A 17,286-nucleotide genomic window follows, 5' to 3' on the forward strand; every position below is an offset into this window, starting at 1 on the left:
AATATTGTGTGTAGGGACGCTAAGATAAAATTTGGTATTCTTGAAGTCATCCAAGAGTGGGTTGTATCCATCCTTGGTTCTTGTTTTTGTGGGCAAACCAAACTCCTCCATGAAAGATGATGTTTCTAGCTACATCAAATATAAACCATTAAGTTGCCAAGAATTTGAAGCAAAGCACATTTGATAGTGTCTCATCAGATAAATAGAAACGATAGAACACACCGTAATTGTTATCCTTTTCTTTCCTTTTTTCGATGAATGGTCACCATGAAGTTTTAGCTACCCAGAACAATAATGATAAATTTTTTCCAAGATCCAAAAGTCGATCTGTAGGAAAAAAGATATCAACGTCACCCTGCAAAAGATAAACACATGCTTTAGTACAACCATGTATTTTTAGATGTTCAGGAAGAAAATTTTTCCATGGCAAGATCATCACTTATATAAGACAGCATGCATAATTAGTTTTGTACTTTTGTGAAGTAACTGCAAATGATGATTGATTGAGCTAAAGTAGTTTCTTGTGGCAAGTAAATGCAACAAAATGATCCGGAAATAATTATCCTATCAAAATAATTAATCAAGATGCTTAACTATTATTAATTAAGCTGAACTTTTGAATATCAGGCTCTTTCTATTATATACCAAGGGTGTTCAACAGCTTTTTAAGTTAATTCAAAGGAAATATATGTTAATTAGTAACTTGGATCGTTCCTGATCGATCACTTGTATTTTTAGGATTTGCTTTACAAAAAGGCTGTGAGATTAGTACCCCAATAAATTACTCTAACATGCAAATTTAACTAATGAAAATTGTTTTCTTTAGAGTAAAGCGAATAAAAGCAGTTCCTAGATTGTTTTAAGGGAATTTTCGTTCGACTATGTTAAGAATAGATAAATAAATGGATCAACCAGCTTAGTTGTTCTCCTACGCCACTTTGGTTTGCTGTTATATAATTTCTTATCCTCCCTTGGATGTACTTTTGCCTCTAGCATCTTTTTAACACATTACTTCTTTTTATTTATTTATCAAAAGCACCCAAAAAAGGAAAGTTCATAGGTCATAAAGTCCATATTATTAAACAAATAAATGTCAAAAGAACCATGCCTGACAGGTTTATCGAATAAAATGTTTAAATTTAAAATTTCTGGTACGTTCAAATTGCCAATGCTCAACAGCTTTTGTAGCCATTACATTTGGCAAATCATGAATGCTTCGGCATAATTTACTGAATAATTCTTCAAACATAATATTAAATTTAAGCAAGATTTTTTCAAGCTACAAACAGAGCATCCTCTAATCATGTTCGGCACCAGATGAAGTGAATGATTGAGAATAAGAAAACATGTTGAAAAGGAAAATATTCTTTTTTTAGTCTCTCAAATTTACTTTGATGACTAGATACAACATTCAGCAAACCTAAGGTTATAAGAAGTATATAAGAGAAATGGAAGAGGAAAAAATATTTGAAAGAAAATTAATTTTTATTACTCAATAAATATTTTTGTTTTGATTTCTTTTGGCTTCATTGAATTCTTTATCAATGACAATCTCTCCTTCTTTTATATGCTTTAAGGAAGAGTTTTAAATATATAAAAAATTATTTCACACACTTCAAGAAAAAATTCTATACATTTCTTCTAATTACTTAATTCTATATACTTTTTCAAATTAAATATTACTTTTATTTATTTACACTTCTCTAAAATTTTCTTTTAAAATAGTAACACAAATTTAATGAGTCTAATACTTAATTAATGGACTAGATAAGTTTATATTATTCAACAGGCATATGTACAGTTAACATGCGCACAAATATAAATATCACATGATAGCACTATAAGGATACAACTCACGTTGTCCTTATTCAAATTTGAACATTTATGACTTGAGGGGACATGCCGACATGTCTTCGTACTACTATTGGCACTAATGCTAAGAAATTACTTATACGAATGTCGAGTGTTTTCACTGAATTATTGAGGGTTGGTTGCACGCGTACAATTGTTCATTTCTATTTAAAATGTTGACTTTGACCCAGATCCACTACACACACAAAACAGAACAAGTTATTAGCTAAAGTGAGGCTAAGGATGTTGCAAGATCCAAATAATTGCATCATAGACAAACTTTTCAATCACAGACGATAATTCAAAGTTGTTTTCTGCACTATCCCCTATTCTTCATCCTTTGAATAATGAACACTAACAGAAAGCAAAAGTAAAATTGAACACCCAAAAATACCAGGACTAATATTCAGCATATAGAAAATATCTTTTCTTCACGTACAGCACCATCAGGAGATTTCGTGCAATAGTTTTATTGTGCTATTGTAATTGTCTCTGTTTTTTTCGTCCCGTCTCCATCAGTCATTAATTTTTGAATCTAACTAGTCAGTTATGCGTGTATACATACGGGTCGTTCTACTTCGTTAAATTATTTTTTTGTTTTAATATTAAAATTGTAATTAGATTTAAAAGTAAAATATGCCAAAATATATGAAAATGGTAAGGAAAGGAGGTATTTTTTTCTTTTTTAAACTAAATTTTGATAAATAAAAAGAGTTGGATCCTCTCAATTTCTACTTTCCTTCGCATAACAGGTGATTGTTGTTACACATACGTAAGTATGTCATGTCCCCCATATATTTATCTTGTTGTTCTATTTTTCATTCAAGTGTCTCCTATAAACAATATAGGATCTTAGAGTCATATAATTATACCAACAATTTATTGATTTAAAGAAGTATAAAAAATGACTTATAAACTTTGATAATTTAATCATCTACAATTATAATTTAATAAATGAATAATGTTTATAAATTATATTGTTATTTAATCATAAAATTATCATTTATGATAAATTTATTAATTTTTATAATAATAATTTTATAAGTTAAACTGAAAAAAATTAATGATTAAGTAATGATATAAAAACTTTTACAGAAACCAAACTTTTGAATTAACTTTTATATAAAATTGTTTATATTACTAAAATTGATGTATCTATTATTATATTTGGTCTCTGTGTTTGGATAAGATAAGAACATAAAACATGTGATATTAGAAGGTCATTCACAAAATTATCATTTATGATAAATTTATTAATTTTTATAATAATAATTTTATAAGTTAAATTGAAAAATATTAATGATTAAGTAATGATAGAAAAACTTTTTCTGGCATCAAACTTTTGAATTATTCTATACTACTAAAACTGATGTATCTATTATTATATTTGGTCTATGGGTTTGGATAAGAAGAATATTATCTAGTGGTATTAGAAGGTCATCTGGTATTATGATGTCCCAGCAAACCCAACAAGCTATAATTTTTTTTTATATTTACATACTCTTTTAAGATGAACGAAAATGACTTATAAAATTTGATAATTTTTTCCTCTACAATTATATTTTAATAAAAATATTAATATAAACTATATTGTTATTTAATTAAAAATTATTATATATGAGAAATTAATTATTTCTATAATAAGTTATACTGAAAAAATATTTATGATTAATTAATAACACAAAAACTTTTACTTAAATCAAACTTTTGAATTAACTTTTATATAAAAAAATTTATTCTATAATAAAACTGTTATATCTATTATTATATTTCGTCTATAATTTTGAATAAGAAATTCACCCGGTAATATTAGAAGGTCTCATGGTATTAGAATGTTTCAGCCAATTATATTCTTTTATATATTTAAATTGGTGTTTTTGGTAGCCTACTTTTTTATATATTCTTTTATATACTAAAAATAACTTTTCAAAAATTTGAGTGACTAATTTTTGAAAAAAATTTAAAAAATAATTATCAAATTTTAAAAAAATATATTCAAGCCCTAAAAAAACTAATCCCTGCATTTAAAAGAAATTAAAAAACGTAGTAGGCATGTGAGTTGTGAATGCTATTGGTGACACCTTATTATAGCTGAGTCAATCACTCCTTGTAAGGCCAAACCATACGTCCACACCCATCTCTCTTAAGGTAGGAAACTGCCAAACAAATTTCATTGGCCCAACTTCTTTCGTTTATCCTTTCCGAGTCAAAAATTTGGCTACACGTTTCAGTCTTGTACGTCGATTAATAGTAAATTCCAACTTTGTCAACTAAGGGGGACACGTGTCAAACAAATAATGAGGGCAGAAACGTATTTTTGTTAGCCTATTCTTTTCAAATATGTTTAATAGATAATAGACTATCGAACTACTACTAGCAACGGTGACTTATTCAAACGTGCGCGTGGGACAGGTTGACTTAAGTCTTCGTAGCTACCAGTACTAGTTTTTGAGTTTTAATAGAAAAAAAAATGGCTAGAAATTACTAAAACGGGAGCATAAATATCCGTTCTCAAACCCGGAAACCAATTAAACACAGTACCCTCTTCAAAACTAGCCAGAGAAATGGTTCTGAAATTTGTTTATATCATAATAATTTTGATGATATGGTGCATGTATCCATTAACATCTGCACAGTATGAGAATGGGACTATAACATCTGCGCAGTACGAGAATAAGACTATAGCATCACCACCAGGTTGTGATAGCAAATGTGGAAATGTTTCCATTCCTTTCCCTTTCGGAATGCACGATCCCAAATGCTATGCAAGCAACCAGTTTGAAATAGAATGCAGACACAATAACAATACTTCTCAAGGTCATCAGAAACCCGTACCCCACCTAAAGTATATAAATTTGGAGGTAACGTTGATTTTTACTTAACGATAAATATTAATTATTAATTTCTGTTAACAAAGGTACAATCATACCTACAACCTTTTCCTTCTATCCTCTTTTTTTGTTAACTAAACATTAAATTTTAGGTAATGTATATTGATATTCAATACGGTACGGTTGGGATCAAGAATCCGATTTTCCATCCTGGCTGTGGCAAGACTGTTACAGGCATAAATCTTGAAGGCAGTCCTTTCGTGTATTCCCAGAATTACAACTCATTTGTTGGCGTAGGTTGCCAAAACGCCGCCATAATGTTGTCAAACGACACGATACTTACAGCCTGTATGTCGGTGTGTTACGAGCACCTCGAAAAAGGCAATGACATCGACATTTCGAGTTGTCGTGGCTCCTACTGCTGCGAGACTTCACTGCCGCCGTATCTTTCAGCATACAACATCTCAACTGAAACCGTGGAAGTGAAAAGTAATATCAAAGCAGAATGTTCAAATTACTTGCTGATTAGAGCAGAATATAGTAACTTCAAGTACGAGTACGATGAGTACAATTCCAGTTACTGGGTTCCCACTCTTGGAGACCTAAAGAAACAAAAAGATGTTCCTGCGGTGCTTGAATGGGAGATTCCGATTCACACGCCCAACAATTCCTTCCCTGAATTCCGTACAGATGCATATGGCCATGGCAGCTACAACTGCAGTTACACTAATGTTACATCTTCACTATATCCACAATCGGGTTGGAGATGTTCTTGCAGCGATGGCTTCGAGGGAAACCCCTACATACAAGAAGGCTGTAAATTAAGTCTCGATGGTGAGTAAAAATAATAATTTCATACTTATTAAAAAATTAATTAATTTTATTAAGTCATGTTAATCTCAATTAATAAATTACCTTTTATTTAAACTTAATATCAAACTATTTCAAAAAAAGAAATTAATTTCAAACATACAAAAAGTCTTGAATTCTTTTTTTACTTGAAGAAGTCGTCAATCATATTAAATGAATGATACTCTCTCTCTCTCTCTTTATATATATATATATATATATGATAAAATTAATTAGAATTTGCTTATATTCATCTTAAATAGAATGAATTGGAAATAAAAAATAGCTTAAACATAATTAAAACAAACTAGTTTAAAAAGGATCCTTAAAGTAGTTATAAAAACTAAGGAAGTTACCAAAATTCTTATTGAATTATAGTTAGAAAGTTTATACTTTTATTTTTAATTATAATTATAATTTATTTTATAACACTAATCATAATAATTAGAATGGTAAATCCTACCTGATAGTTTAATGCATGTTGTTAATTGAATCACACCTAGCTATCGAATCAATCTTGATTTTTTTTTAACTGTTATCAGTTCTTACTTTTAGTTTTTTTTAATGAATTTTCTACTACATATATAACTGTTATAAGTATGTTTTAACTTGATTTGGTTGACCGTCTAGGACGCAAGATAATAATAGATCCGACGAAAAGTTATGGAAAGGTGGCCATGATAGGTACGCATGAAATGATATTTCTTTTTTATGATTAGAAACAATTATTCATTTTAGATTTAATTATGCATCTTATTCCTGTTGTTATAAAAACTTTTTTGAATTAATATACTTAAAAATATTATTTTTTTAGTCCTACACATATTATTTTTAATCTTTTTTAATCCTTACACAACATTTTAATCTATTTGAGTTCCTATAAAGACTAAAATTAAGTGAATAAAAATGACTTGCATAACAAATGATGTTTTTAAGTAAAGAGATTAAAAGTCTAAATTTGTGTAACTATAAAGATCAAATATATACATTAGAGAGTATATATTCCTAGCATCGATCCTTCATAAAATAAAAACATAAAATGGCAAATATGAGTGTACAGTGGCACTCGTATCAATTATCTAAGAGTTGGATTTAGAGTTGCAAACTAGGTTGATTAATGGAATAGCTGAGACCAATATTTGAAGTATCCACATGGGTGTTGTAACCGGTGCTTAATTACTTGAGCCACGCGTTAATGCACAAGAATGAAATTATTTACTAATAATGTTGTAAGAATGTGAGAAACTTTATGATCGACTGAATTGAATATTCATTAAAAAAAACGAAATATATATATATATATATATATATATATATATATATATATATATATATATATATATATATATATATTAAAATCTCAGATATATAATTATATGACTTAAATTTAATTTTTTCACTCTCAATCAGATATCCTGCTGTTATATGATATCTCATATAATATATATTTGTGTGTCAACTTAACCCTTACTACAAGATTTAAATGCGTAGGAGTTTTTTCAAGCATCGGGACCATCATTCTACTCTTTGGTTTGTGGCGGTTGCGTAAAGTTGTAAGGAAAAAGATAGCAAAGAAACGCAAAGAAAAGTTCTTCAAACAAAATGGAGGATTGTTGTTAGAACAAAGACTATCTACTGGTGAAGTTAATGTTGACAAAACTAAACTCTTTAGCTTAAAGGAATTAGGGAAGGCCACTGATCACTTTAATATAAACAGAATACTTGGAAAAGGAGGTCAAGGTACAGTTTACAAAGGTATGTTAGTAGATGGAAAAATTGTTGCAGTGAAAAAATTTAAGGTCAACGGAAATGTTGAAGAATTCATCAACGAATTTGTCATTCTTTCACAAATTAACCACAGAAATGTGGTTAAGTTGTTGGGATGTTGTTTGGAGACTGAAATCCCTTTGCTTGTTTATGAATTCATTCCCAATGGTAACCTTTATGAATATTTACATGGACAAAATGATGAGTTACCAATGACATGGGATATGCGTTTGAGAATTGCCACTGAAGTGGCTGGAGCTCTATTTTACTTGCACTCAGCTGCTTCTCAACCCATTTATCATAGAGATGTGAAGTCAACAAATATATTATTGGATGAGAAGTATAAGGCAAAAGTAGCAGACTTTGGGGCATCAAGAATGGTTTCCATTGAAGCCACTCACCTCACTACTGCAGTTCAAGGAACTTTTGGATACTTAGATCCTGAATATTTTCATACAAGTCAATTGACAGAGAAGAGTGATGTCTACAGCTTTGGAGTGGTTCTTGTTGAACTTTTAACAGGACAAAAACCAATATCCTCAGTGAACGAACAAGGACTTCAAAGTTTAGCTTCATATTTTCTTCTTTGTATGGAGGAAAATCGTTTTTTTGATATTGTTGATGCAAGAGTCATGCAGGAAGTGGAGAAAGAACACATAATTGTAGTTGCCAATCTTGCAAGAAGATGCTTACAGTTGAATGGGAGAAAGCGACCAACTATGAAAGAAGTCACATTAGAATTGGAAAGTATCCAAAAACTGGAAAACCAGTGTAATGCACAAGAGCAACAAGAAGAACTTGAGCTTGCTGGAAATGAAGATAGCCAATTTTGGGCTGCGTATTCTACAACTTCGACTGCAGGGCAAACTTCAGACAGCAAAACATCAACCTTGGAGATTATGCCTATTCTTATCAAATAATTGTTGAATTCTCTTAACTTGTTTTGTTGTGTGTAAAATTAAAAATAAAAATAAAAACATATGGACGAATTTAACGTTCAAAAGCATAATTATGGTATGATAGAACCTTGTTCCTTGTAAGCTATTCAAGGAGGTAGCTTAAAATAATCCTCCGATGAGTTTTCATCTTTTATCTTGTTTCGTATGAAAATAGACTCAGAATTTTCCAAAGAGTATTCATTTGCTTAAAACAAAAAAAATAAATGAAGTCAAGACTCTTTGAAAGCTTATTATCACATCCCAATCACTCTCCTTGGATAATTTATCTCAACACTCCGAAGCTTATTATTTGATAGAGATAACTTGCGGTGTATAGTACAAGGTACTAACAAATACGACACAACAAAAATTAAGATCTTTACAACTCGTATTATTCTAAAACCTACGTAAAATGCCTATCTTACAATTAAATCAAACCATTTCTGGGGTTTCAGAGAGGAGGGCTACATGTCCAAGGCAAAATTTCCCATCGACAATATATGACCTTGTTATATTTTTGAAATTCATTTATGATCATAGACCATGAAATAATGGTATACACGTAACATGTATAATATTAATAAAACACCCATGTCCGTCCTTGGGAGCACAAGTACTTGTATTGAGCATGACTATCTACTTAATATTGTGTGTAGGGACGCTAAGATAAAATTTGGTATTCTTGAAGTCATCCAAGAGTGGGTTGTATCCGTCCTTGGTTCTTGTTTTTGTGGGCAAACCAAACTCCTCCATGAAAGATGATGTTTCTAGCTACATCAAATATAAACCATTAAGTTGCCAAGAATTTGAAGCAAAGCACATTTGATAGTGTCTCATCAGATAAATAGAAACGATAGGACACACCGTAGTTGTTCTCCTTTTCTTTCCTTTTTTTCGATGAATGGTCACCATGAAGTTTTAGCCACCCAGAACAATAAGGATCAATTTTTTCCAAGAGCCAAAAGTCTGTAGGAAAAGAGATATCAACATCACCATGCAAAAGATAAAGACATGCTTTAGTACAACCATGTATTTTTAGAAGTTCAGGAAGAAAATTTTCCATGACAAGATCATCACTTATATAAGACAGCATGCATAATTAGTTTTGTACTTTTGTGAAGTAACTGCAAATGATGATTGATTGAGCTAAAGTAATTTCTTGTGGCAAGTAAATGCAACAAAATGATCCGGAAATAATTATCCTAACAAAATAATTAATCAAGATGCTTAACTATTATTAAGCTGAACTTTTGAATATCAGGCTCTTTCTATTATACTACCAAGGGGTGTTGTTAGCAATTCAGCCAAAGCCCACACAAGGAGGGCCGAAAGAGATGCAACACGCCCTGCATATCTGCAGGATTACGAAACTTGAAGAAATGACGCAACACAAGTCAGTTGCAACCAATTACACATGCTAGAAATAATAATTGTTAGGATAATAATTGTTGCAATTCTGTCATGAGAGTTTGTTAGGGATTCTGTTATCCAAACTAGTATATTAAGAAGGTTGCAAGTAATGAAAAGGAGAAGAAAATTTACCCAAAATTCAGTTTTCAAGGAGGCGCCTTGTCCTCGAAACAAGGCACTAAACTTCTTCACTCCTTTGTTCTTCACAAAAAGACTGTGAGATTAATACCCCAACAATAAATTACTCTAACATGCAAATTTAACTAATGAAAATTGATTTCTTTAGAGTAGAGCGAATAGAAGCAGTTCCTAGATTGTTTGAAGGGAATTTTTGTGCGGCTATGTTAAGAATAGATAAATAAATGGATTAACCAGCTTAGTTGTTCTCCTACGCCTCTTTGGCTTGCTGTTATATAATTTCTTTTTAACACATTTCTTCTTCTTTCATTTTTTTCTATCAAAAGCACCCAAAAAAGGAAAGTTCATAGGTCATAAAGTCCATATTATTAAACAAATGTTAAAAGAACCATGCCTGACAGGTTTATCGAATAAAATGTTTAAATTTAAAATTTCTGGTACGTTCAAATTGCCAATGCTCAACAGCTTTTGTAGCCATTATATTTAGCAAATCATGAATGCTTCAGCATAATTTACTAAATAATTCTTCAAACATAATATTAAATTTAAGCAAGATTTTTCATGCTACAAATAGAGCATCCTCCAATCATGTGAATGAGTGAGAATAAGGAAAATATGTTGAAAAGGAAAATATTCTTTTTATATTCTCTCAAATTTACTTTACCATTAGATACAACATTCCACAAACTTTAGGATGTAAAAAGATCATATTTCGGGACCAATTTGTTTGCGATTCACGCAAATTTAACTATTTAACCTAATTTTAATTGGGTGACCAAAATCAAAAGTGTATCAAAGAGACTAAAAACATAAGTCTCTGACATAAAAGATAGATGAATGAATGCATAGAACGGCACCTTGAAGTTGATTGAACTTAATAGCATTAGGAAGAAATCCAACGGAGCGCGATCTTTGGGAGAAGTAGCCGTGTAAGGGATGGTAGAGTGCAGAGTGAATAAAATCACAAACCTGCTCGAAAATTGAAGGAACAACAGTGGAAGTGGCGCAGGCATCGCTTAGAAAGAGAACGGATCTCAATAATATATACTATTTTAATGTAAATTTCTATTCTGCAGGATTTTTTATAACAAAAAAGAAGGATATTTATTTTTAATATGCTTTTAATTTTTGACTAAAAATGATGCCAAAAGATTATATAAGAAACTTGGGATTAAGAGTTAATCACAAAAGAGAGAACATGGACCAAATTAGGACTTGTTTGCTTACTCATTTTCTGTTTTTAGAAGCATGTTTCTTTTTATTATATAAAACAATTTTTTTTTCAGAAATGATTTTCAAAATAAGTCCAATCTAAAATTTAAAATGAAGAAAAATTGTTTCAGATGTTCTCTTTAATAATAACAGCGCATTATTATTCATGTATTTCCTTTTAGCATCTCACCTTATTTATTATTATTAGCACCCATACTCTGATTCTGTTCCTTGACACCAGTGAGGTGCTTGGTGTATCTGTGTGCAGAGTATTATTATTATTATTTAAAGTGAATTGTGATTTGCAACTGAAGTTATAGGTGGATCATGAGTTATGAGTGAAATCTGAGCGTAGTGAAGAAATCCCACACTGAAAATATAGTGAAACAAATAAAGTCAAAGAACCAATTAACCTATTGGGTTGAGACCTAAGATTTGGTGTCAGAACCAGTTTGAGGTTTCCTCCATTAGTAGGTCTCATATAAGTTGAAATACAAATGAATTTAATACCCTCATAATTTGGTATGTCTTAATGTTCTACTCTTTACACATTTTACACGTCAAATCATTTATGAACTATCAAATTTAATTAGCAATGCAGGTTGGCTCACTCACTGACTTGCACAGTTGCACTCTCAACTGATATTCCTGGCGTAAGATATTCTTATATAATTTTTACTTGGAAAAAATACAGTCATCCTAGGATGCTCTAGTGAATATGATATTATGAACCCATAAGGTTTTGTGAATACTGCATTGCTAGCCTGCATGCTACTAAGGATAGAGTGTGAAGAGTTATGTTGTAACTTACAAAGGTAGGACCTCAAGGAACCGAAAATGAAGGTAACTGCTAATTTGATAGCATAAATTATGAGCAACCAACAGTACTAGGTAGATAATAATATTAATCGGCACTATTATTGATAGGCAGATATGTTCATGTTTGAGCTTCATATCAATGTTGATACTATTCTGTAACATTTATTAAAGATACAAACATGACATTTTATAAATATTGATGCCCTCACTTGGGAACATCCTTAATAGTAACCTTAGCAGTGGGAAAAGAAGGGCCTCAACAATGCAACCATGAAGAGAGCCCAAATTCTTAGTGGGAATTTGCTATCTTAAGGTACCCTTCTACTTGATTTCTATCTCCAGCTGGAATTCCTCTCCAATAAGAAGCGACAATTTTGAAACTTGTACATTGACAAACTGAGAGGAGCTATCAAATTGAGACTTCACAATTGCCTTCTTCATTGAACTTGTTCCATTCACAATACTCAACTCATTCCCTGCTAGCTTAGGTATCCTCAAGAAAGTCACCTTGTCTAAGATCCACCTTTGGTCCAGAGCAAACCTTCCATTAGTGACCTTAGATGTTACAGAAACGCTATTGTTGTGTAACGCGCCATAAAAGCTTACCAGTGTCCACTGATCTTTCGCCCCTGCCATATCAAGTGCCTCCCCATCATCCAAGTACAATTGTCCATAACTACTTCTGCTGCTACTGATAACCACCACAAGTTGAAATGCAGTTTTCCGCGCAGCATCAGTTGTCATTGCTTCTCCTTGCAAGGCCAAAATATTACCTTCCCCAACATGCACATTTATGTGATCATATGGAGCATCAAGAGTGACATACTTGCCTGATTCTGCATTCACTGAATTTGAGACATTGAAGAGATCAAACCAAGTTCCTTTAGGAAAGTATGCATCAACAGTGGTTGCCCCGGATTGTAGCACAGGTGACACCAGAACTCCTCTACCTAATAGAAACTGTGAGTTTATTTCATATGTGGTGACATCCTCGGGGAAAGAAAAGAAAAGGGGTCTTGCAATGGGAGTCCCTTTTGTATGTGCTTCATACATTAGTGTGTAGAAATAAGGGAGAAGACGATAGCGTAGGCCAAGCACTTTCCTAGCTGATGAAGCCACTGAATCCCAAACGTAAAGCTCTTGCCGGATGGAGTTTATTACTGAATGATCTCTTGCAAAGGGGTAAAAAGCCCCCAACTACATTGAGAAAAATAAAAGGAGTTAGATATGTATAATATTGCGTTTCATAGTTCGATCCTGCATATAATTTTCAATAAAACATTGAATATTCACATATGACTCCCAGCAATGAAAATGTTATCCCATACTACTGCATTTGAGGATCGATTTTACCTGGATCCAACGCCCGCAAAGTTCTTCAGTTGTATTTCCTTCGAAACCACATATATCTGCTCCAACCATTGGAATTCCAAAGATTCCAGAATTTAATATCGCAGGGATTGAGTATGCCAAATCATTCCATGTAGCAGCATTGTCTCCAGTCCAGTGGGCAGCATACTTACCAGAACTCACAAAGGTTGATCTACTTAGGATGAATGGCCTTTTACCAGTTATATCCTTTAATGCTTTGTTAGTTACTTTGGATTCTAGTAGTCCATACAAATTGTGGACATTATACTCAGTGATATTACCAAAGTGTAAAGATGTTGCTGGAACAGTTTTGTCATTAATGGGTCGTTGATCTCCAACATTGTTAACTTTATAAGGAGGATTATCAAGATTTGAAGATGGAATGGGAGGAGAAGTAATGAAATTAGATAACTCATTCATGTCAAGCCAAATACCATCAATAGGGAGAAGGTCCCTAAATAATTTGATTTCCCCACCCCAAAATGCTTGGCTGCGAGGGTTTAGAAAATCAGGATAATAAACTGGTCCGGGCCAAACTTGACCAAGATAATTGTTTCCATTCCTCTTTATATAGACATCAGCCTTCAAACCTCTATCATAGGTTGCATATGTCTCATTTACACTGATACCTGTTTCCAAAATCTCAAATTAATAAAAGATGCATAGATATTGTCCTCAAACATTTAGAGCAGAATATGATTTTGATTTGTTTGAAAGAATTTTTATGGTGTCAAAATTAGGTACCTGGATCCAATATAAGCACGTATTTCTGACCATTCTTGTGAAGAGTATCAACAAAACTTCTCATCTTATCCAGCGGAAAGTTAATGGGGTCTAATGTGAAATCTTTAAATGCATCCATGTAATCAATATCTGTCCACATAACTTCAAGGGGTATACCTGCTTTTGCATAGTTGGCAACCACATCCTCGAGATCACTAACATTCTTGTAGCCCCATCGACACTGATGAAAACCTTCACAATCATGTGCAACAACAAGGAAGTAGATATAATGAATTACCATGAATAGACAGAAAATTACAATTCTTAAGTTAGATTTTTTTCCCTATGACGTAATCCATACGAAAATTCATGAGGTACACAAGGTACACCAACAGAGTAGCAAGATTTGTAACTATCAAAACAAAAGTTGTGATAACTTATCAAATTCATCCTAATGAGGGCTAAAAGCTTTCTACATGGAAAAGAAAACAAAGCCATTTAGCTTTTTCTACTTCTCAGATACTAAAAGGAAATCTTGCTATATTTACTAGCCTCAGGTATTTGAGAAAACGCATAATAATTAAATTCCTTTTTGATGAATGCCATGTCCCTTTTGTAGCTTACTGATCCTCTGCCTTGAAGAATCTGCAGTGCGTGTATGTATCTATAAACTATAATATGAAAACCAATATTCACCCAAAAACTTGTGTAGCAACAGAACACAACTCTATCAATGGCATAGCTAACTGCTTTGGTGTCGTGCACTTGTGCCATTTACCAGCTATCCCAAAAACTGTAACACCAATCACGTGGTACAATATGGAAACTATAAGACTATAGAAGCAAGCTAAAGAGTTGTACAACGGTGTGTGTGACTTACTTACCAAAGGACCAATAAGGCATGGGAGCAGGCCTTCCAATGAGTTGAGTGTACTGCTCCAACACCAATTCAGGAGAGGATCCAGCGAAAAAGTAGAGATCAAAAACCCCACCAATGACTTTATAAGTAATTCGATCACCACCATACACAATGTCCATTCCATTGCTGTTGAGCAGCAACACCCCGTGTGTGGTGCCAGCCTTCACTTTTCCATCAGAGGAGTGTGATCTGACGTCCAAATAAAAAGGGTGAGAGCCATAAAGGTTCAAGTCTAGGTTGGCACTTGCAATGTCTGCATTCCAAAGTGTAAGGGTCTGGTTCGGTCGCAGCTTGAAGGAGCTCTTGGTGTGTTCCCCGAAGCCGTAAAGAGAGGCTCTTTGCGATGGAAGGGAGGAAGAGAGCTGCAGGTACTGGTCTTTGAAGACAAGAAAAGTTTCCGGGTTGGAAGGGTCTGGTGCGGCGTGGAAGAGGACATCATTGGAAGATTTGCGAGAGACTGTGAAGCCAAATGGAGTGGTGTTGTGGAGACTGAAAACAAGGTCTGAGTCTGAATGTGTGAGGCTCAGAGAGTCTTTTGGCTGATGGGAACCTTGTTTGGTATTGAGGAAGCCAAGAGGGTAATGTTGGGAAGATGAGTCTCTTGGAATCACTTCTTGTGGAATTTCCCATCTTTGGTGATTGGAGTCAGTGATTCTTACTCTCAACCTATCCTTGTTCTCAAAACTGCAATTCAGAACAACCAATCATTTATTTTTATAATTTGTGAAAATCAAAGACAACATAAGACAGTTTGCAATAATTCACGCATCCTCGCTCAACCAACAACATAGATATATGTTAGTAGATGTTAGTGTGTGTCAAAATTTATTATAAGAGACAACTTAATGGGATGAATTCTGTATATATGTGTGAATGGACAACATTCAACAAAGTTAATTAATTGGATGTTGGTGTTATTATTACCTGGCAGTGAGGGAGAGGTGTGGAATGTCGGGTCCGGAAACAGAGGAGGATTTGATGAGGTTAAGGTTTGCAGTCAAAGAATTCTTTATGGGATAATTGTTGACAGTTGAGATGGTGTAGCCATAACCAACTACTGTTGCTTCTGACAATGAAGCGGAGAAGAAGATGAGACAAGCACAGGTACAGAAGAGTAGAGGAGCGATTGTGGTGGTTGTATCCATGTGTTGATGTGGGTGTGAATAGAAAACGATAGCGGGTTTATTTATGTATATTCTTCTTGGAGGCAACGAAACCAAGGATGATCATCCATGGAAGGAAGGCCAGTTGACTTGACTTGACTCTCAAGTCTCAAGTCTCAAGTCTTACATGAGCTTTACTTCTTTCTACCAACCATGAAGTTTTTACCCCGCGTGTAAATGTTTGTTGAAAATGTAATTCAGTGTTTTGTTGAAAATTACTCTCTCCATTTCAAAACTATAGAGTATACACCCATTAACAAAATATTAATTGGTGTTTTTCTAGATTAAAATATTCATATTTAATCATGTTGGAACTATTATTAGTCTTCACTAGTGAAGAGTCTATAGATTATCATCCATAATAATTATTGTGATTTAAAAAAAAATTAAAATAGTTATTTTTTAATATTTTAATGTAACATTGATTATTTTTTATCACTTATTAATTTATAATGTTAATGATGGATAACAAAATTTATAAAAAAATTAATAATAATAAAATTAATTTTATCAAATTATTATATTTTTTTCATCTATTGATTAGTTTTTTTTGTTTAAAAAAATCTAAGATGACAAACATTATACTATAATCTTTTATTTTTTTCCTATTGGAGTATTTGTTTAGCACCCGCACTTCGATTCTATCACTCCACACGGCGACATGCTTGGTGTCGAGTGTGTTTAGTTTAATGTTTGATTCTCAAGAATTATATACCTGATTTTGTCATTTGACACTAATGACGTGCTTATGTGCAGAGACCAGAGAGTCTTATTTGTGCACTTGGTAGGAAATGGGAATCCAAGTGGATTTTGATGTATTAGGGATCGTAATATCCTCTATCCCAACATAAATATAATTAAAAAAAACATATAAAAATATGAAATTTTATTAAATCAATTTTATTTAAATAAATTTACGTGAATAAAAATGTCACATTTTCTTTCACTGTTATTAAATAAAAATTATTAAAATCATTTCCTATTAAAAAAGGGTAATATTGGGAAGAGGAGCTTCTTGGAATGACTTGTTCTGAAATTTTCCATCTTAATTTAGTGGATTGACTTTTGGATTAATATTGAATATACTCTTATATCATCTTAGAATTTTATAAATGTGAATTTAGATCTAATTAAATCCCAAAAATTAATCAAAGATGTGAGAATTATTTCTATTTATATATTCTAATTTTGTTTTATTTTTAGTCAATATCAGAATTAAATTTTTTCCAACATTCTTCCCGAGTGTATGGACCAGACATTGAACTTAAAACCTCTCCCTCACTGCCAGGTAATTA

General features: G+C 32.4%; 2 protein-coding genes and 1 long non-coding RNA gene across 4 annotated transcripts; 1 reads left to right on the forward strand and 2 right to left on the reverse strand.

The window, feature by feature from the left end:
- The first annotated feature begins 4,305 nt into the window (after positions 1-4,305).
- On the forward strand, positions 4,306-8,388 carry LOC100801993 (wall-associated receptor kinase-like 8). Its single transcript, XM_006586796.2, has 4 exons — positions 4,306-4,712; positions 4,835-5,516; positions 6,162-6,215; positions 7,023-8,388. The coding sequence occupies exons 1-4, from the start codon at positions 4,416-4,418 to the stop codon at positions 8,216-8,218; spliced, it is 2,229 nt and encodes a 742-aa protein (XP_006586859.1). The 5' UTR covers positions 4,306-4,415; the 3' UTR covers positions 8,219-8,388.
- Positions 8,389-8,493: 105 nt separating this feature from the next.
- Positions 8,494-10,787, reverse strand: LOC121172811 (uncharacterized). 2 transcript variants are annotated; one of them, XR_005886484.1, is made up of 4 exons: positions 10,642-10,787; positions 9,779-9,847; positions 9,101-9,202; positions 8,494-9,007 (listed from the first exon to the last, which is right to left on the reverse strand). It is a non-coding gene; the product is annotated as an uncharacterized lncRNA (long non-coding RNA). The 2 variants fall into 2 exon arrangements; XR_005886483.1 differs by having other exon boundaries at positions 9,779-9,860.
- A 1,101-nt stretch (positions 10,788-11,888) lies between these two features.
- LOC100802518 (alpha-glucosidase) lies at positions 11,889-16,183 on the reverse strand. The gene is made up of 5 exons (XM_003534742.5): positions 15,753-16,183; positions 14,794-15,512; positions 13,931-14,161; positions 13,169-13,815; positions 11,889-13,012 (listed from the first exon to the last, which is right to left on the reverse strand). The coding sequence occupies exons 1-5, from the start codon at positions 15,971-15,973 to the stop codon at positions 12,137-12,139; spliced, it is 2,694 nt and encodes an 897-aa protein (XP_003534790.1). The 5' UTR covers positions 15,974-16,183; the 3' UTR covers positions 11,889-12,136.
- Positions 16,184-17,286: the final 1,103 nt, after the last annotated feature.

Source organism: Glycine max, chromosome 9, assembly GCF_000004515.6.
Source record: "Glycine max cultivar Williams 82 chromosome 9, Glycine_max_v4.0, whole genome shotgun sequence".
NCBI classification, from domain to species: domain Eukaryota; kingdom Viridiplantae; phylum Streptophyta; class Magnoliopsida; order Fabales; family Fabaceae; genus Glycine; species Glycine max.

Bases quoted from the DNA above. Each gene is read 5' to 3' on its own strand.
- LOC100801993 (XM_006586796.2), top strand. From the start codon at position 4,416: ATGGTTCTGAAATTTGTTTATATCATAATAATTTTGATGATATGGTGC. The intron at 5,517-6,161 runs GTGAGTAAAAAT...TTGACCGTCTAG, and splicing joins CTGTAAATTAAGTCTCGATG to GACGCAAGATAATAATAGAT. The intron at 6,216-7,022 runs GTACGCATGAAA...TTAAATGCGTAG, and splicing joins TGGAAAGGTGGCCATGATAG to GAGTTTTTTCAAGCATCGGG.
- LOC100802518 (XM_003534742.5), bottom strand. From the start codon at position 15,973: ATGGATACAACCACCACAATCGCTCCTCTACTCTTCTGTACCTGTGCT. The intron at 13,816-13,930 runs GTACCTAATTTT...TTTTGGAAACAG, and splicing joins CGTGCTTATATTGGATCCAG to GTATCAGTGTAAATGAGACA. The intron at 13,013-13,168 runs GTAAAATCGATC...TTCTCAATGTAG, and splicing joins TTTGCGGGCGTTGGATCCAG to TTGGGGGCTTTTTACCCCTT.